This window comes from Paramisgurnus dabryanus, chromosome 7 (assembly GCF_030506205.2).
Source record: "Paramisgurnus dabryanus chromosome 7, PD_genome_1.1, whole genome shotgun sequence".
NCBI classification, from domain to species: Eukaryota; Metazoa; Chordata; class Actinopteri; order Cypriniformes; family Cobitidae; genus Paramisgurnus; species Paramisgurnus dabryanus.
Window position 1 is genome coordinate 7,139,231 of NC_133343.1, and position 20,319 is coordinate 7,159,549.

Consider the following 20,319-nt stretch of genomic DNA (forward strand, 5'->3'; position numbering starts at 1 on the left):
TTATGGTCTCCATAATTTCACTTACTGGGGTTTGTAAGACAGGATTCATTGTAACACTGCTATGAAACAACAAGTGTTATCAAAGCCGCTTCAGTACAATTTTTTATTTTAATACATTTTAAATAAAAATCATGTTTATACATCCAGCATTACCCAAAGTGTAGCTAATATATTCATTATACGTTAAAATATTTAATTTATTTTTTGTATAATTTTGGTGGGGTCCCTGATATTTAGGGGCCCTTGGCATCATACAAACAAATGCTGTAATTTACAACAACTTTAGATCTTCCATTAAAATCCATCGAACTGTTGATTCAAAGGAAACACCACAAAGATGGATAAAAAAATCTAAATTGTATTAAGTGTTTCTTTTTTTTTAAGGAAGTAGTTTTTAAATGTACTACAAAAATTACCCAAATAAAGAGTCTTTTTGAATTATTGGCTCTTGGTTCAATGGCCCAATAGATCCGGTTTCTGTCTCTTCCTCTTATGTTATAATCAAAATTGCTCCTCTATCTCCCGTTCATTAAACCCAGCGCACAGAGACTCATATCAGGCTAAATTTATGCTGTAATTTGGCCAAGTTTCCTGGAACAAGCAAAGAGGAGGAACCAGAGAGGAATGTAAAACACACAAAACGTTAAATACTCCATCCTAACATGTGGCTAGATGTCCTCATGATCCGGAGATTTGGTTACATTTCCTCTTCGGGATTTAGATCCGGAATTGAATCCGTTGGACTTAAAACAAAGTACTTTAAATTAAAACGCCCTTTTGGCCAAAGTTCAGTGGCTGAAATCCCAGCAAGATTCTACTAAACAACAAATCAATGTTACATTTTGTATCTTGTGCAGCTGACGATGGAAAAACCACTGAATCATGGGTGTTATAGCAAGGTCGATTTAAGGAGCCCACGTGCAAGAACACAGAGACATACAGTATTTAATAAACCTGAGACAGAAACAACTCAGTCTTACATCACAAATCAGTTCTTATGAGACCCAATTTTTACTTTTAATTAAAAACCTAGACTACAAAAAAAAGTTTAACTGTATGTTCTGGTACAGCTTTATATAAAGCTCACGAGAGTATGAAATTATAAATCTTATTTTCAAATCAAGCAACAGGCAAAGGAAATGTGTCCTCTCTTAAAATAAAAAACATTTCATAGTCTGATTTAACTGTTGAGTATGAGTTGGGCCGGAAACACAAAAAGAGATCTGACATTACATGGTGTCCAGAAACACTATAAAACATTTTATATACAAAGTCCATGAAGAAGAAATGTTTTTAAAAAGTCCTATTCATCCTCTTCTTTAACCTTTTTCTTCTTTTTCTTCTTTTTTTCTGATGTCTGTAAAAAAAAGAAATTAGGTTTTAGACCTGGAAAACAACCCTTAAATGAAATGTTTGTAAATCTGTCATCTGGACTCTCACCTCCTCTGTTGGACTGACTGCAGCCTCCTCCACCTCCTCCTTCAGTTCCTCCTCAGCCACTCGCTTCTTTTTTTTCTTTTTCTTTTCTGTTGTCTGTAAAGAAAACAACATCATGTAAAATCTATGAGATCTACTTAACACAAAGTGTTCACCAAGAAGTATTTAAGGTAACTAATGGGAAAAACCATGCTGCAGATAAGGTATAATTTAATATAAAAAAATCCCCACGGCGGTAAATCAATGACTCAGTGATACAGGATTAAAGAGTTTTAAATGCACCGCCAAGCAGAGATGAATTTGTCCATTAACTCCTCTCACCTCCTCTACTGGACTGACGGCGGCCGCCTCCTCCTCCTCCTCCTCAGATTTGGGTTCCTCCTCTGCTTTCCTCTTTTCCTTTTTCTTCTTCTTCTTCGGTGTCTCTGTTTCTGCCTCAGCCTCTGCTGTGATAAATATTTAATTAATGTTTGTCTGAAGGCATCATGTCAGCGTGCGGTGTGCTGTGCCAGATGAACGTTTACCTTGCGTGGCTTCCTTCTTCACTTTCTTGGGTTTGACCTCCACAGCCTTCTCTTCCTCGTCACCCTCCTCTACCTCTTCAAACTTCCTCTTCTTTGCAGGGATTGTTGAGTCACCGGATGGGTCGTATAGTTTTACATCGCTGCATGAAGTCAAATGAACAATGTAAATATAGGCGTTACAATAATGTTTTTTTAGCAGGCAATTGGTTATTACATAATTGATATAGATGAACAGCTGATCTTGTAATTATTATTAGCCATTTATGTATAAACCAAATTTTTCACAATACAAACGATGTACATTATGTATCGATTATGCAAAATCCCCTTTTACAAAGCGGTCTCAGACATGCTATTTTGATTCTCTTCAAATTAATTTGATGTCATTGATAAAGCCCGCCCATGGCCACTGACAGACAGTCCTGCGTTACCATAGTTTCCACCCTCAGCGAGCTGCACATTATCTGCCATATCTTAATATTGACATACTATTGTCTCAGATTGCATTGACAGGAATCAGATCCATTTTAACTGAAAGGACTCAAGGAGCATTAAAGGGATAGTTCACCCAAAAATGAAAATGTCAATGACTCATCCACATGTCGTTTCAAACTCGTAAGCCCCCCCCCCCCCGTTCATCTTCAAAATACAGTTTAAGATGTTTTACATTTAGTCTGACAGCTTGTTGACCCTTCATTTAAAATCTATGTACGATATACTGTCCATGTCCAGAAAGGTGACAAAAACATCATCCAAGTAGTCCATGTGACATCAATGGGTCAATTAGAATGCGTTGAAGCATCAAAAATTAATTTTGGTCCAAAAATTACAACTTTATTCAGCATTGTCTTCTCTTGCACGTCTGTTGTGAAGTGCATGCGCAAGACTTAAGTCACATGACTGCAGTCATGCAGATGACGTGGCTGACGTGTTATCTGGTGCGCCCCAGCTGTTTTTTTGTGCGCCCGGGCTTCATTTACAGTCTGACCGAGATGCACTCTGTCAGTTTGAAAATAAAAAACTGAGCAAACATGTCTGAGGATAATCCTCGTTACTGCAGTCACGTGACTTTAGTCTTGCGCATGCGCTTCACAACAGACGCGGAAGAGAAGACAATGCTGAATAAAGTCATCATCTTTCTTATTTTTGGACCAAAATGTATTTTCGATGCTTCAACACATTCTAACTGACCCACTGATGTCACATGGACTACTTTGATGATGTTTTTAAAGGGATAGTTCGGCCAAAAATGATATTAAACCCATGATTTACTCACCCCCAAGCTGTCAGAGTTGCATTTGTCCATCGTTTTTCAGACAAACACATTTTCGGATATTTTAGGAAATGTTTCAGATCTTTCAGTTAATTAAATGTAATGTTAAGGGGTCCACGACCTTCAAGTCCAAAAAAAGTGCGTCCATCCTTCACAAAATAAATCCAAACGGCTCCAAGATGATAAACAAAGGTCTTCTGAGGGTAATCCGCGCTGTGTTGTTGTAGAAATATCCATATTTAAAACTTTGTGAACTAAAATAACTACCTTCCGGTACCACCGCCATCTTAGTCGCTTCCGCATTCAGGATGAGAGCTTACGCAGCGTACGGAGGCTACTCTGCTGCTGCTCTGTGTAAGAAAAGTGCGTACACTACGCTAATACTCTCTCCTGAATACAAAGGAGTCTAAGATGGCGGCGCTACCGGAAGGTAGTTATTTTGGTTAAGTTTTAAATATGGATATTTCTACAACAACACCGCACGGATTACCCTCAGAAGACCTTTGTTTATCATCCTGGAGCCGTTTGGAATGGTTTTGTGAAGGATGGACGCACTTTTTTTGGACTTGAAGGTCGTGGACCCCGTAACCTCACATTTAATTAACTGAAAGATCTAAAACATTTTCTAAAATATCCGAAAATGTGTTTGTCTGAAAAACGATGGACATATGCAACTCGGACAGCTTGGGGGTGAGTAAATCATGGGTTTAATATCATTTTTGGCCGAACTATCCCTTTAATACCTTTCTGGACATGGACAGTATACCGTACATCAGTGTTTCCCACAGATCTGAAATTTACTTGTGGTGGTAGCTGGTGAAAAGGGCAATCATTATTATCCACCGACAAAAAATGGTCTACTATACATGTAACCAGGGCCGGCCCTGGGCATAGGCGGAATAGGCAAATGCTAAGGGCGCCTCCGACCCCTTGGCGCGTCCGTGCGCCCCAATTTTTTTTTATATATGTATATAAACATTTCACTATAAATATTTATATATTTTATAATATAAATATTTTGCACAAGAAAACAGCAGTTATTAATAAATTATTAGTAGCATAGTATCTCGGAAGATCGTGCTTGTTAAATAGCTCTGTGGCTATACTGCACTGAAACGGCAGTTTAAAATATAAACCCAGAATTCAGCGAACGTCAAGAACAAGAAAACGGAAACAACAATCAGACAGAGACGCGGAATTTACATAATGTTACATAGGCCATGTTTAAATTTCAATGTTTCTGCACAGAAATACCAACTTGTTCACTTTGTTTGGTATTAATAAGCTGCGCATTGAAGTGCTGGCCGCGGTGCTGAAGACGCGCTCAGACAGAGTACTGGTGGCAGCACAGATATTTACGTGCAACCTATTGGAAACTATTATTCGTTATTATATAATTATTATTCGTTATTTTACTTTATTACTTCCACTTAAGAAGAGTTTTGCACTTTTTATTTCAATATTTCTCTTTATATAAATACTATTTTGTACTTAAATCTATAATTTCATTATTTTACTAACCCCTCTAACTCATCTGCGCTTTCCGATAGGTTGCACGTAAGGGCAAAAGTATAGCTTTCTTCCCCTTGAGAAGAGTTCTGCACTTTTAAACTAAAAATATATATCTCTTTACAAAAAAACTTTTCTTCTATTTAAAAGCTGTAATTTCGTTATTTTACTAACCCAACTAATGACTCCTCCACTTTCCAATAGATTGCACGTAGATATCTGTGTATTATGTGCCATCACGCGTCTTCAGCACCGCGGGGAGCAGCCAGCACTCCAATGTGCAGCTTTTTAATACCAGACAAAGTTGGTATTTCTGTCCAGAAACATTGAAATTTATACATGGTCCGTGTAACGTAACCACCCGCGTCTTGGCCTTGTTTTTTTTCTTGTTCTTGACGTTCGCTGAATTCTGGGTTTATATTTTAAACTGCCGCTTCAGTGCAGTATAGCCACAAAGCTATTTAACAATGAGCACAATCTCCCGAGACACTACAACATGCTACTAATAATTCATTGATAACAGCTGTTTTGTTGTACAAAATTAAATATTTTAAGTTAAATGTAGGCCTACAGTGTTAAAACATGTAAAAAAAAGATTTTAACAATGTCAAGATCAAATGCCTGAGTAACAGGGTATTGTGTGTATGTGTTCGTGTGCGTGTGTGTGTTTCCAAAATATTTTCAAAATAAAGAAAAACAAGACAAATCTGTGCAGTTTGTTTCTGTGTAAGTTTATGAACAAAATGATTGGAGCACAATTGTGATTCTAAAGGGCACCAGGTGAAATCTTGCCTAGGGCAGCAAATTGGCCAGGGCCGGCCCTGCATGTAACAAAGAACTAATAATGTGTGACACAACACAATACTTTGATCTATAAAACATTCATATTAATTTCACATTATAGTTCATTAATCTAACCACCCCAAACTTTTTTTGCCATAAACAAAGCTGACACTGTTTGTCAAAGCACCACGAAAACACTTTATGTTTTTGCACTAATATATGAAGCAATTTGATGACCCCTTTTATCAAACTCAATTATATACAATACTATGTATACTATAGCCTATATAGACAGTGCAGGTCTATAGATTATAAATGTGACTGATGTTATAATGGTAATAATTTATAATAGATAGGCACTTTTACTGCTTCTGCTTTCTATTTCTCTTTTGCCGATTAAAAAAAGCTTAATCCACTAATTATTTCAGATTTAAAAGTCTACTTGCTGTCCCTATGACAGACTTTACATTACAGCTTTGCGTTTTTTATATCCTGAGTCAGCTAGAGCTTTGCTCATTCAGGATTAGCACTGCTTTTTGCTACAATCTCTGTGCAAACTGTTTAGATTTTAGTAAAGATATTGTCTATTAATAGTATGATTATAAAAAAATGGGATAAAGAAAATGAAGCGGCGTGTGGTCGTGACAAGAGCCAGTTGCTATCGCCATAGAAACCGGAGGCACGCTAAAACAGCACTCGAGCTTTAGCGCGGTAGCGCTCACGGCCGTTCTCCGATCGACTCGGGTTTTACACACAATATTAATCAGACTTGGGACCCGAAGTAATGAACTAGGACCGACCCGGACCCATCTGACCATTTAAAATATAAACCCGGAACCGTACGGGTCCCGCGTCCTCAGTGAAGAAAGACCTCTAATGGTAAAACTCTGCTCAAGTTCAGAAACATGAAAGGATACAATGTGACACTGAGGTTGCTTCGCGTCGCGCCCAATTCATTGAGAAACAGAGAGCACGTGAACGGACACTCTACCGGAGAGACACAACGTGCTTGCACGCAAAATGAAGCCAACTTAGATGCTATAAACACACATGCACATAAGCATATGTGACCATTTTGGTCGCAGTGTGTTCCCTGGCTGCTCCGTATGTGCTGCTGCAGTTGATCCAGTTGCCGCGCTGGATGATGAGTTTATGACGCGTGCATCATCTTCACGGTCACCCGACCCCCACCTCTCTCTCGCGCTCTCTGTCTCGCGCTCTCTCTCTCTCGCGCGCTCTCTCCAAAACACGGGTCATCCAGTCGAGTTCAGAAAATACGGAAATTCGTAAAGTGATTTTTTTTACCTGGGCGGGTTGCAATTTACCTGGGCGCAGCGCCCAAGTAGAGCCTATGTATGGGAAACACTGCGTACATAGATTTTCAATGAAGGGTCAAACAAGCTCACAGACTAAATCTAAAACATCTGAACCTGTGTTCTGAAGATTAACGTAGGTCTTACGAGTTTGGAACGACATGAGGGTGAGTCGTTAATTACATTATTTTCATTTTAGGGTGAACTATCCCTTTAATTTATTTGCATTTAAAGGTACAGACACAAAAATAGCGCTGTATTGCTCAAACCTAAATAGGGGCATTTTGGACATGCTATAATAAATGAAATGCGGGGTATTTTGAGTTGAAACTTCACATACACATTCTGCCCACACCTGAGACTTATATTACATCTTGTAAAAAGGGCATAAGTGCCCTCTAACATAAAAAAACTTTGTTAAACCACTGAAAAAAAATATTACCTAAAAAGTCTAAGTGGAAAAAAAACCACAGGCTTACCTCTTGTGTTGGTATTTATCAGCCTTTGCCAAAGCTTTGCCTGATCCACTGATGCGTCTGATCTGAGACAAACATACGGACACAAAAGACGTAAATAAATAACTTTGCACAGTATTTGGACCAGCTTTATTAAGAAAACAAACAAAACCCAGATTCAGGATTTAGTCCAAATACTCAAGCTCAGAAGAGGTAGTGACTTAAGACCCACATAGACTGTTCAGGAGTGCGACATGAAGTCATCATCATCACTGCTTGAGATCGCATAACCCGAGTTACAGCAAGTTTCTCATATCAGCCCTCGACTTACCCCTTTCTCCTCCAGGTAGCGTAACCGGGCCTCCAGCTTGGCTCTGTTCTCGATACCCATCTCCGCGTTGGTGTCTTCTCCCAGGGCGTCGTAACGGATAGCCAGGGATGTTTTCGCAGCAAGCATTCTGGAGATCTTGCCCTTGTTCTTGGCTGTGGTCTGGCCCACAAGGGAAGCATGGTAAATGAGACCGTATTTGGGCGTATCACGTCGGGTTTTCAGAGCGCGGAACAGAGCTTTCTCGGCACCGAGAATCTGCACAGTGGATGCCGGGTGCTTGGCCAAATTCAGGAGGGATCCTAAGGTTTGCAAACGAATTTAAAGTTTAATTAAGATATTTAATATATAAAAGAGACAACAACAGCATGTGGAGGCCTGTTAGATAACCTGCACAACTCATTTACTCAGTAGAAGTGATTCAGAAGATCACAAACATGATGATTAACTTAAGAGATCACAATGTCCTTCCTGTACTTTAACACATGGGTTTTTAAACTGGGGTCCTGAGACCCCCAGGAGGTTCTGAGGGGCCCCAGCAAATGTTATTTTAAAAAAATCAGTTTAAATATTTGTTTTGTATCTTTTCAGTGTGTTCTAAGGGGTAGCCAATTATATTTGTTATATAAAAACATGTAAATTGATATACATTTTAGGTGGGGGTCCCTCTCAAATAGTGCATCATATGTGGGGGTCCAAAGCATTATAAAGTTTGACAACCCCTGCTTTAACAAGACAATTCCTAATTTATTGTGAACCATTATGCCACCATGTATCTAAATGGTTGCTTCATCACTTTCCTGGCCAATCACCGCTCACCTGCATGGGATATGAGACGGGCTCCAACCAACTCTCCCACCATTACTGTCAGATTTGGCGCAATAGCCATCATACGATTCTTCAGGTAATCGTACAGCTGTGTGCGATACTCTGAAATTTCAATCACCTACAGGAACAGAAAATCCATTAAACTATAGGTGACGGCAGTTAACACACATGATTTGGTTTACTAGTCTCAAAGGTTTTTTCTATCTATATTCTACTTATTAGCAAGTAGTGCGTTTCTTTCCAACATACCTGGTCACACAGGTGCATAATGTTGGCAATGTCCTCATCAGACACCTCTGTGCCCATTGAGATCTCTGCCGCCAGTTTGACCTCAGCCTCAATTTCCTCGGGCAGAAACTCGGATAAGTCTGTCGTTGCCACGTTTGTGCGAAACCCTGCGCATTTGAAAAAAAAAAAAAAAAAAGATTAGCCATGACACTTTAGCTCATGATAAAAGTTTTTTGTGTGATTAAAGCAAATAGTGGGGCACAAAATCTAGTTAATATACAAATAAATACTAAACTGACCCCACCCTTACTAATGTCTTATTAGGAAATCCCCATATACACAAGTATGGCCACTCACCAATTTTCCGTACGCTCTTGCAGTACGCCAAGTTATCCGTGATGATCTTTCCAAGTTCAGGGAAGTGCCAGCCGTACCATTCCCGACAGCGCATGATATAGTTATTGAGCTCCTTATCCAGGTCATCCAGCAGGGCTGCACATGAGGAATAAATTAAGAGTTAAGTCCACCCACATTATGTTTAATCAGCTCAATTATGTTTAAAAATGTAATAAAATGTATCCTTACAGATGGCTTGTACAATCATTGTGTCCACCTTGTCCGGGCTGAACTTCAACTTGTAACGGGAAAGACTGGAAAGAAGCGCAAAGATAAGTCAAACATCGCTCGAAAACAAGCATGTAAGCGATGTGATTATCTGCTCAGAGGGTCTCAGTGGTAGTGACGAATGCTGATGAACATCCTCATAGAAATAGGTCAGCAGAAAGTTAATCATTGACACCAGCTAACAGTTTTCGATGCAGAATAAACATCGCACTAAACCAACCTGTGTGCTAAGCCGAGAGACATGGCGCTGATCTCTCTAGCAGGTAGACCTGTGATAAGTCCCTCCATCTGATTCCTGATGCCCCTCATGAGCTCCGCCACAGCAGGGCTGTGCACACAGCTCAGGTTCATCTTATCCTGCAGGGGGCGACAGAGTGCAACTCATTACATTTTATAGCATGGATTTAGTCCTAAAAATGTGAATCTTAATCTTTTCCAGCCCTTCTGCTACACCTAACAGGTCTTCCAGATAATCGTGATGCACAAGCTCAGATGAGGTAGTGACTTAAAAGCCTCATTATGTTTCAGCAACACGACTCAATGGTCATCATCATCATAGCTTGTAATGTTGAAACGTCATATGCAGCACACATGGGATTTTATGAAGATTCTGCCATTTACCTTAATGACGCCACCTAGTTTAGCATCAGTGATGGCCAGCTGTTCGTGAGCCTCTTTGGCCACAACTTTCTTGAGAATTTTCTTTAGGCTCTTCCCCAGTTTTCCTTCCACCATCGCCGTTGCCGCTTTATTGACACAAAAGATTTTAAGAGTTAAAATATTTTATGGAAGGTCAATGATCTTGTAATAAGTCTAACAAGTCACTCATTTAAACTGAGTTACAGTTGTATATAAACAAGCGAAACACAAAATGGCCGTGGTCTCAGTGGTAGTGACGAAACTATAGAGGTTGTCCTCATATTTGAGTCAGACACAGAGATGCATCATAGACACACAGCTGATTTTTTTAATCTTTAGGTAACAATGATAAATCAATATTTTGGCAACATTACCTGCAAGAGCTTCTGTCGTGTCTTGGAACTTCTCAAAGTGCTTTAGTTTGACACTAAAAGAAACAGACGTGTTATTACTAATAATGCATTAAATAAATAAATAAAGATATATTTCACGGAAGTAAAACTTACATTTTGTTGGCTTTTTCTGGCGTCTCAAACTCCTTCCACAGGCTATCCACCTGCTGAAGTTTCTGCTCATCCAGTACCTTTACAGCAAGTGTGTTATTGAGTTAGCAAACATATGATAGTGAAAGCATATTTATTAGTGTATTATCATAGAAGTCTTTCATATAATCTCGAAGAACAAGCTCAGATGAGGTAGTGACTTAAAAGCCTCATTATGTTTCAGCAACACGACTCAAGGTCATCATCATCATAGCTTGTATAAGTTGAAACGTCATATGCATATTTTATGAAGATTTTGAAAGCATATTTATTCGTGTAACTCAAGAAGTCTCCAACAATCTGTGCGACCATGTGGACGCTTCCTGCACTAGTGAAAAAATCACACTTCACTGCTTGTCTTCGTAAAACCCATCATGGTAAAAAAAAGAGTCTAAAGTAGTGTCCTACAATACAACTGAACTTTGATGGATGGTTAATCGATTATAATGTGAGATACGAGCAGACTAAAGCCTGATTTACGCTCAGGCAGACACAACGTGGCTATGTTAGCAACGAAGGCCCGCATGGCAGACTTGTCCACGAGACATCGAGATCGTTTACAAAAAGCTTAAATATAGCTACAAAGAAATATTACACACGCACTCACTAAAAGACTTCATTTGTGAAACTTTTTATAAAGGCTTTCAGCTAATATTTTAGTTAACAACGCCTGCTAGCTACATGTAGAAATGGAAAAGCTACGACTTTTGAGCAAAAAATAATTTTGCACCATTTTCTTAACAAAATAAAAAGCTTACCTTAAAAATGGCATAGCCAGCTGCGGTTTCAAACAACACTAACATTTTGAAATACGTTGAATTGTCCTAAATAAAGTTTAATGTAGCGCTCTCCACATTGCGATCTTTCCGCCGCAAGTACTTTCTCTACACGAGGTGCACATGAGGGACAGCCTGCGCATGCGTAGCAAGTACCATTAAATATGCGCATGTGCAGGAATTCATGTCTGGATAAATATTTATTATTGCTAAATTTTCTTAATCACAGCACAGTCTCTTAAACTGAGTACATTTTTATTTTGTAAATTATTCTTTAATATTTTTAAAATATAAATGCTTGATTGATTTACGTTACAACCAAAAATCTCTAAAATGTCAAAATTACTTGCTTTTATACTGTTCTTATAATTTCTTCTAAAGATGTTTCTGGCATTTAAAAAAATCTATTATTCACACAGTTTCGCCAACTTGTTATTATTGGTGTGTTGATTTTGTTTATGAATTCTTGCGGGGAGTGATGAATATTTACAATCTAACAGAAAATAAAGTTAATTTGCTGTCATAAAAATTTAATCCGTGGATACTGTTAGTCGTACATTATTTAATATATCGAAAAATGTTAAGGTCCCTCGCACATGGCATACAGTAGTTCACCGAGTTATCCAACAGCAATATGAGGACCAATCAGAAAGCATGTGATGAGAAAAACAACACTGGTTAGTTCATTCGGCGCAGTGTCGTCGGAAGTACCGCCTCTTTTGTGATGACGTTAGCGGCGCTGTGTTGTGAGTCTGCTGGTAGCAAAACCTCACATTACTGAACATCACACTTTATTATTCAAAATCAAATAAGCTTTTATTAAAGAAGGGCTGTTCTCTGCGGAATACCATGTCAGACACGGTAAGTAAAAATCTGCTGAGAATAATCGAGCTGCTTTTTAACAGCTGTAAAAACAGACCGACTAGAGAATGAAGGCCCATCTGTAGCATCTCTGTTTTTATGGCTAACTATGTGTGGATGTGAAAGTCGTGTTGAATAATAAGCGGTAGTTATTTTAAACACAATAATACTTTTGATTACGAGTTTTTCTCATTTTAGTCCTCTGAACTTTTATTGTGAACTTAAAAAACAACAACCAATGGCTTTTGTAGGTTATACATTTAGCCCAAGATATGCTAAAATGCTAGTTAGCTGTTCTGGGCCCTGATAACAAAGTTCCAGGGTTTAAGCTAATGGGCCAAACTGAACATTTAAGTTTATTATTTTTATATGCATTTATTAGGAATCAACCCTGTTATGTTTTATAACTGGTCGCGTTTATTAATGTTTGTAAGTTGGTCTGCCTATAAACACAACCAGCCATACAACATTTACATTACATTTACATTGATGCATTTGGCTACCGCTTTTTTTTTTTTCAAAGCGACGTACACTGCATTAAGGATATATGGGAGTCGAATTTTGCGTTGCTAACTCAATGTTCTACCCATTGAACTACAGAAACACTAACCTACTAAAACACACATGGACCAAAGGTTTATCAAACACAGGCTCAGTAAAATCCATCAGTGATTAACAAAAAACATTGAATCCATTGGCTAATATAATCTATCAAAGAGTGGTTTGATAAAGCACACTTCCAGAATCAGTATTGCATGGGATTCAAAACAAAATCTTCAATAATAGTTATCCACAATCTTGTTTTTTGTTTCAATAGGAGACCAAGCCCTCAGGTGAAGGAGGTGACAAGAAGGATGGAGAATATATTAAGCTCAAAGTCATCGGTCAGGTAAATAAAGACACTTTTTGTGTTACTGGGGTGCTGTCTGAATTGATATAGGCAGCTAAAACGGTGATCATTGTGAAAGTTATTAAAGGTGCAGTGTGTAAATTTTAGTCCATCTAGTGGTGAGGTTGCAAATTGCAACCAACATTTCAGTTCAACGTTCACCGAAATTCATAGAGAACCTACGGTAGCCGCCAACGGACAAATATATCATCGTTGGAGACAACTTAGTAAAAAGAGTTTGTCCTTTAAGGGCTTCTGTAGAAACATGGTGGCACAAAATGGCTACCTCCGTGTTAAGGGACCCTCGTGTATGTAGATAAAAACGTCTCATTCTTAGGAAATAAAAACATAACAGTTCATTATGAAACGTCTTTATACACCACTGATAATATAGTGATGTATTTTATATTGCATTTCTGTCAAGAGATCCTTATAAAAGTTACACATTGCACCTTTAACATTTAGAAATAATTTCCATACTCTCATTTTATTTTTCAGGACAACAGTGAAATTCACTTTAAAGTGAAGATGACGACACATTTAAAGAAGCTGAAGGAATCCTACAGTCAGAGACAGGTGAAACATCACTAGCTCACATTTGCCTACATTTTGGTCAGGCATCTTAAAAAGTCTGTGCTGTGTCCGAAATAGCCCCCCATACCCTTAAATAGTGCACTATTTGAGGAAACATCCATTTTAAGTGAAGTCTGAGATTGTTCAACCGCACAATGCACCACAATAATGACTCAACTGATGTTTAAATGAATTCTTGCATCTCCGAGAAAATGGCACCCACTCCCGGCAAACCTATACACAATTGAAATCATTTTGTGAAGCCCTGTTTTGAACTTCAAGCTAATCTCATGTTAATTTTTTTCTTACTTAGGGAGTACACATGGACTCTTTAAGGTTTCTCTTCGAGGGACAGAGAATTGCAGACAACCAGACCCCCAAAGAGGTATAATTCACAATGTTTCATTTGCGCTGCACTTGTAGAGCACTTTTGAGTTTTGCTGTAGCTCAAGTGATGGGGCAACGCAATAGCAACAGTGGTCTAGTACACACTGCACTTCACCTTTTAGTGCCTAATAATTCTGTTCTGTACACCCAGTTCTGTAATTTACGGGACTGACAACCGCATTTTACAACCAAATAACTCCCAAATTTCAAAATGAAGGTAGTGACAACCACATTTACAGAAACTCTGCGTGGTGTGTACATAACAGGGATAGAAATTAATTTTTTTTTCTTGTTTTTAACCGACAATGTGTAACTGCATGTGTAAATTAATACTACAAGATCTACAATACTTAAGCAGTTTATTTAATCTCAAGTCTCAATGAAATACTGACATTTTCTCTTTCTCTCTTATGAACACACAAACCATGAACTGATATACAGTACATTTCATTAAAAGTAGGGCAGATTAAGTTAAACAAACACCTTTTGAAGATGTTTTCTTTTTATGTGAAATATAAGATCAGAACATTCAGAGCAGAACATTGTCGGACTGGTCTAATCGGCGTCGTACACACTGAAAACTACTTTCGGGAGTGACAACCACATTTAAATGAGGGAGTGAATCCCCTAAATGTTCGTTTTATGTCTGTACGGAAGAAGACTCACTCCCGAATATCTGATGATTGGCATGGAGATAATAATAATTCTGCCGTCTCACGTGCTTATCACTCACAGCTTTGACCAAAATAATTTAACAGTGTTATGTTTTGCAATAAACCCACGTCTTTGCGTTGTGTATTGCACGCATGTTGCCAAGTCCTCGTCTTTTTTGTACTTATACCATTTTGGTGCTTAACCGTTTATAGCTTTTGGCTCATGATGCGATCAAGTTTTTGTTGTTATTAAAGTGTGAAGATCCTGGTCGGTTAATTAGATTTTTCTTGTTCGCTGTTTTTTTTTTTTTTAGCAAGATCTGGCAACAATAGTCAGCAAACCCTCGTGCCTCTGTCATTTTCTGCACCGCGCATACAGAAGACTTTTAACCCTTCTAGGCATTTATTTATTCAGGGGAAAGAACTGTTATGTCCATGATGCACGTTTAAACGCGGTTGTCACTACTTGCATTTTGCAGGAGTTAATTCGGTTGTTGAATGCGGTTGTCAGTCCCGTAAATTTCTGAACTTTGTGTGTACAGAACAGGATTAAGCATTAAAAGGTGAAGTGATAAACAACTACTATGTAGTGTGTACGGGACTATCGTAAACTAACTAATAGCAGGACTCCCTGTCTGCTTTCCTCCATCTTTCTTTAAAAAAAACATTTTTGACTTTCGCCTATTTGTACACTGGCTCCTCCTGAGATGTTTTCTCTGCAGACCTCTTAACGCCTACGATGTGACGCCACATTTTTTTGAAGGTGTGGCTCCTCTAAAAGTGTCGGGGTGAAACCGTATACTATTTTTATTACCCCGCCACGGTGGCCGGTAGGTGAAGCGAGTTTACCCGCTAATTTCTATCCCTGGTACATAACCGATCTGAACATATTTAAAAGTGCGTCATGGACAGGTCTTTCTTCTGAAAAAATAGATTCCCAAAAAGTTTTCTGTATGCACAGTGCAGAAAATGACAGAGGCACGAGCGTTTGCTTACTGGTGTTGCCAGATCTTGCATGAATAAAAATAAAAATAAAATTCCAAAAATAAACCGAAATAATGCTTTCTTTTCAAGATCAAAATATTGGAACCGGCACCTTCACACTTTTTTTATAACACCAAAAAGTTGATCACTTAAATGGTTAAGCGCCACAACGGTATGTAAGTACAAAAAAGATGAGAACCTGGCAACACTGCAAGACTGGTCAAAGCTGTAAATAAGCACGTGAGACGGCAGAACGTTGCCATGGTTATCTCTGTGTCAATCTTTGCATTCTTGAGTCTTGTTGTGGACAGTCATGGAACGATCATTTAGGGGATTCACTCCTGCATTTAAATTAGGTTGTCACTCCTGAAAATTTGTAGTGTGTACAAGGCCAGTAAGGTTTTGGGCTCAACTTTAAGGAAGCAGACAAAAGAGACTTTTCAAGCCAGGATGTTTATTTTGGTTATGAATAATCTGAATATATTTATATGTTGGACTTTTATCCAAGGCAATGCAGGTGTTCAGTTTGTGTGTTACCTGGGATTTGAACCCATGGCCTTGCCAATCATCGTGCTCTACTAGTTCAGCTACAGGAAATGATGCTATATATACAGTAGTTCCATGCAAATGAAACACAGTCATCATCTCTATCTCTCTCTCTCTCTGTCTCACACACAGCTGGGAATGGAAGATGAGGATGTGATCGAGGTGTATCAGGAACAGACTGGAGGCTGTTGGAATGATTAGACCTTTATTTTCAAGCTCTTTATTTTTATCTTAATTTTGTATGTATGACATTTATTTCTTCTGTTTCTTTTTGATCTCATCTCAAATGGAAATAGAAAAACCATCTGGATCAAATAGATTTTCTGGTAAGGCTGCTGAAAATTATACAAGAAGTGGGTAAATAGAAAATCGTTCCTTTTGGCACACTCTTTTTCATCATCCTCGGTCTCTTTTCCTGTCAAACACATCGATGCCTCTATTTTAAAAGATTCTGATCAAATGCTGCGAATGTTGTGATCTGTAAATATAATCTCCCTTTGCCATACAGTTCAGTTCCTACTACGATGAGGGATAGAAAGCTGATAAATCCAAACAAAAAATTCGGTCAAATTTGTGATTGCGCTCTGATTTTGTTTTAGTAAGTGTAACTGAGGCTTTGTTCACCTCACTTTATTATGAGTGTTACACATTTTTCATTCATCAATGCTTGTCCCATTAAATTGCTTGTACCATCTACAGTGTATCAAAATGACGTTTTCTTTACAGTCAACATATCCATCTTAGAAACACACCGAGTACTAAAAGAGAGGTTCAAGTGGTTAATTTATGTAAAGTTGTTGTCTGTTAGAAAATGATGTTAGAAAAGTATAAAATGTTATTAACCTCTTATTATGTGTCTTTGGAAAATATGTACAGTTTAATTGCAATATCTTTTTTTGTATTTGCATGTTTTGTCTAATTCATAGGAATTTGTGCTGCCCCTGCCCAAATATGTTGTCTTTTACTCTATATGTATGTAGTTCTGGATATTCAGCCACAGTAATGGACAAATGGCAATAAACCCCTCAGGTTTGACGTTCAACCTGTTTCTCTTACCTGAATGGTTGCCAGATGAATGATACCTGATTATAAATAGGTAACTGTGATGCTTGGTTAGTACTCAGGGGCAAAAGTCACATGCACAGCATAAATACAACAATTCCCTCATTTTTACTTTTCCTACATTATTGTATTTTTTATTTCTGTGAGAGGGCAGTGACATTTGGTCCAGATGGTTTTGTGGATATAGGAGAATTATTACTTTGCTTTTGTCTTGTTTTTTAAATAAAATGTGTCATAAAAATCAGTTTGTGCTCATGTTTTGTTATACCTGTAAGACAGTTCAGTTAATAAACACTAGATGGCAGTAACTCCTTATAACAAGTAGGGTTGATAGTAGTTACTAAAGCCTGATCAGTCTGTCCTGTCAATCACACAAGCCTATATAAATAGCCGCCCACCTATCTTCAGTGGCATTGTTATTGTTATTAAGACTAAAAGTGCACACTTGTGAAGTACTTATTGTTTATACACGATGAAAATCATACCCTTAAGCACACCGTTTTCTGCAGAATGCGGAGGTCGCATTTCTAGGCTGCATATGTCATCAAGACTGTCTTATTTCAGAGTATAAACAATTATAAAGTTGACTATTATTCGTAGTTTATCGTAAATTGTTTTAATATGCATATGACTTGCGAATGTAATGCTCAGTTAACTGAAATAAACCAGGCTTGATGACGTATGCAGCCTGCTTATGCGACCTCCGCAGGCTGCTGCCTTCGGATTGAAAAAACTAGGCTTGTGTCTTCGCAAGGTGGGTCACGAGTTGATGAACATAATTAATTACAATTAAATCATAAAATGTAAATAAATCATTTTATTGAAAAATCTTAATAAAACAGTTAATAACAAAAATTATTTTATTTTATTTTAATCGGATGTCATGTGACCATTACACACCACTACAATAACGGAAAACAGAACTCGTGCACAATGTGAAGAATACCCATAAGAAATTACCAGATGACGGTCCAATAACAGGTAATAATAATAACACTAACCATGTAAAATACTACTGATGATGAATACTTTAAAACCGATAAAAAATGATATTTTTGAAGTTAAACATGCAAATGTGCATTTCAATTATTTAAATATTTACGTCAAACTCAGGTAGGCTACTGTGAGGTACCAAAATGTAGGCTACTGGCTTTGAGGTAGGCTACTAATATGCACTTTTTAGGTACAAATGTATAATTTTCAAAAAAGGGTAATGACAAGTAACAGCTTTTGGAAATTTTTTCTTAAAATATACAGTAATACTGACGTTACAAATCGATTAAAGGGACTTAAAAATTGCCCTAAAAAGTCAAACTTGGCCTGTGATGCTCCAGTTTTATGTCACTTTATAAAATTAAATGCATACATTTTTCATAAAATTGGTATAATTAAACTTTAGAAAAATAAGGTTACTAACCAATAGCACTACATTTTGTCATTTAATATGTTTTGTTTAATTCAAACACTTTGTTTTATGTCATGCATTTTTGGGGGGGGGGGGCACAAAGGGATGGACCCTATACAACCGGGGCATATGCCGAAAGGTTTGAGAGCATTGCTTTATAGCAACATCATTCTCCTAAGAATCAGTGCAATTATGGGATTATATTCATCTACAGGCTGATGACATCATGTGCCAGATCCTAACCTAGACGTGAATGTAACTACTTAACATTGTGGATAATGATTCACCTTCCACTTTGTTTAAAGGGATAGTTCACCTAAAAATGAAAATTCTGTCTCACTTTACTCACCTTCATGATATTTTAACCTGTATGAGTTTCTTTACTCAAAAACGTCCATAGTATTTGTTTTTCCTACTATAGAAGTTAATAGTCAACTGTGTGCTTACCATAATTTATAAAATATCTTGTTTTGTGTTCAAATGAATAAAGAAAATCATACAGGTTTTGGACAGAAATGTCATTTTTGGGTGAACGATCACTTTAAGATGATAAAAAGGACTAACAATATGTCCAAACTGAACAATATTCCCTCTGATTTAACGTTTCCTATGCTACATTGAAAGATACAATGTTAAGAAACTCGTTTTGGTGAATTTCAAATGCGGTGAGAGAAGGACCTTACTGTGCTATATAGAAAGATTGTTTATTTTAAGTGTCTGATTCCAGGAAAGGCTTCAATATTAAGGTAGAGTGGAAAAGAGAGAGTGGGTTTTGTATATGTGTATCTTGAGTAGGGGGTCTGGGAATAAAACATAGATTCGGAAAAACAGCAGATGGATTAAAGGGAGACGCAAATAAGAAAGGTATGACTCGGGTTCTCGGAAAGAAAAGGAAAACTTTGTTATTGTCTATGCTACGCTATATGAGCCATATGTACCCCTTAGGGATCTTTTTTAAACACGCCTGTGTTTAAAAAAGTGATTTTTCTCAGATCAAAGAGTTCATAGGCTGTTTGTGGTTTATGTGTAGCGTTTTTAGTCAAAACGTGTGTACAGATATCACACTAGGGATTGTGTCCCAGTACAGCATTCAGACATAATGCAGATTATTAATGTGTGTAATATATGTATGCTGGTTGTAAGGGACGAGGTTTTTGTGCAGTAGGGGCCTCTGCTATAGCCCAACCCCAATGGGACGATCCGATTTCTGTGCCTGGCTGGAATACTGCACCTCCAAACGTCCTAACCACTACCAGATGAGGCCTTGTAAGGAGTGGAGGAGGGGTTGAAGTCTGTGCTTTTAAGGGGGATGGGTGCGGATCACCTATGAGCTCATATCTGTACCCATATATACATAGTTTGAAAAACGCAGGGGGGTTCAACCCATGGATGGGGCAGATATGAATGACCTATAATTTTAACCCAGCTGTTGAGTTTGTCCATATTTGACCTGACCATGATTGAAAAAAACAGGACCGTTTAGAGGGCAGATTGCAGACATGCATTTAGGGGTCAGTGCTGTTATTGGCTTCATATGCAAGAGTGCATTTACTTATAAGTCCTAAAGCAGGGGTGGGCAAACTTTTTGATTATACGGCCACAAGACGTTTTTGGTGCCGCATGCTATGTCCATGACAAATTTAAATTGATTTCAAATCAATACTTTACTGTACTGTAGATAACATGCCGTTCCTTGTAGC

General features: G+C 37.9%; 2 protein-coding genes and 3 non-coding genes across 6 annotated transcripts; 1 reads left to right on the forward strand and 4 right to left on the reverse strand.

Annotated features, from left to right (window-relative positions):
• Positions 1–929: 929 nt before the first annotated feature.
• nop58 (NOP58 ribonucleoprotein homolog (yeast)) lies at positions 930–11,388 on the reverse strand. Of its 2 annotated transcripts, none has more exons than XM_065293671.2 (15): positions 11,242–11,388; positions 10,448–10,524; positions 10,316–10,368; positions 9,924–10,048; positions 9,523–9,659; positions 9,264–9,328; positions 9,036–9,170; positions 8,700–8,845; positions 8,442–8,568; positions 7,626–7,924; positions 7,319–7,380; positions 1,962–2,101; positions 1,759–1,880; positions 1,441–1,533; positions 930–1,357 (listed from the first exon to the last, which is right to left on the reverse strand). In XM_065293671.2, exons 1-15 carry the CDS (start codon positions 11,284–11,286, stop codon positions 1,304–1,306), a joined length of 1,680 nt encoding a protein of 559 aa, XP_065149743.1. In that variant the 5' UTR covers positions 11,287–11,388; the 3' UTR covers positions 930–1,303. The 2 variants fall into 2 exon arrangements, with proteins under 2 accessions (XP_065149743.1, XP_065149742.1); XM_065293670.2 differs by having other exon boundaries at positions 1,759–1,883.
• On the reverse strand, positions 7,492–7,575 carry LOC135783367 (small nucleolar RNA SNORD11B). The gene has a single exon (XR_010545622.1). It is a non-coding gene; the product is annotated as a small nucleolar RNA SNORD11B (small nucleolar RNA).
• LOC135783366 (small nucleolar RNA SNORD11B) lies at positions 9,784–9,867 on the reverse strand. The gene has a single exon (XR_010545621.1). It is a non-coding gene; the product is annotated as a small nucleolar RNA SNORD11B (small nucleolar RNA).
• LOC135783365 (small nucleolar RNA SNORD11B) lies at positions 10,621–10,703 on the reverse strand. Its single transcript, XR_010545620.1, has one exon. It is a non-coding gene; the product is annotated as a small nucleolar RNA SNORD11B (small nucleolar RNA).
• A 577-nt stretch (positions 11,389–11,965) lies between the features above and the next one.
• Positions 11,966–17,458, forward strand: sumo1 (small ubiquitin like modifier 1). The gene is made up of 5 exons (XM_065260219.2): positions 11,966–12,120; positions 12,938–13,009; positions 13,508–13,585; positions 13,896–13,967; positions 16,285–17,458. Exons 1-5 carry the CDS (start codon positions 12,109–12,111, stop codon positions 16,351–16,353), a joined length of 303 nt encoding a protein of 100 aa, XP_065116291.1. The 5' UTR covers positions 11,966–12,108; the 3' UTR covers positions 16,354–17,458.
• The last annotated feature ends 2,861 nt before the right edge of the window (positions 17,459–20,319 follow it).

What these genes read in the sequence shown, in the direction of transcription:
- nop58 (XM_065293670.2), bottom strand. Translation starts at nt 11,286, where the DNA reads ATGTTAGTGTTGTTTGAAACCGCAGCTGGCTATGCCATTTTTAAG. An exon ending in AACTAGGTGGCGTCATTAAG is followed by an intron (nt 9,660 to 9,923) that starts GTAAATGGCAGA and finishes CGCCCCCTGCAG; the next exon opens with GATAAGATGAACCTGAGCTG. An exon ending in GAAGAAGGAAGCCACGCAAG is followed by an intron (nt 1,884 to 1,961) that starts GTAAACGTTCAT and finishes TATTTATCACAG; the next exon opens with CAGAGGCTGAGGCAGAAACA.
- sumo1 (XM_065260219.2), top strand. An exon ending in AATCCTACAGTCAGAGACAG is followed by an intron (nt 13,586 to 13,895) that starts GTGAAACATCAC and finishes TTTCTTACTTAG; the next exon opens with GGAGTACACATGGACTCTTT. An exon ending in ACAACCAGACCCCCAAAGAG is followed by an intron (nt 13,968 to 16,284) that starts GTATAATTCACA and finishes TCTCACACACAG; the next exon opens with CTGGGAATGGAAGATGAGGA.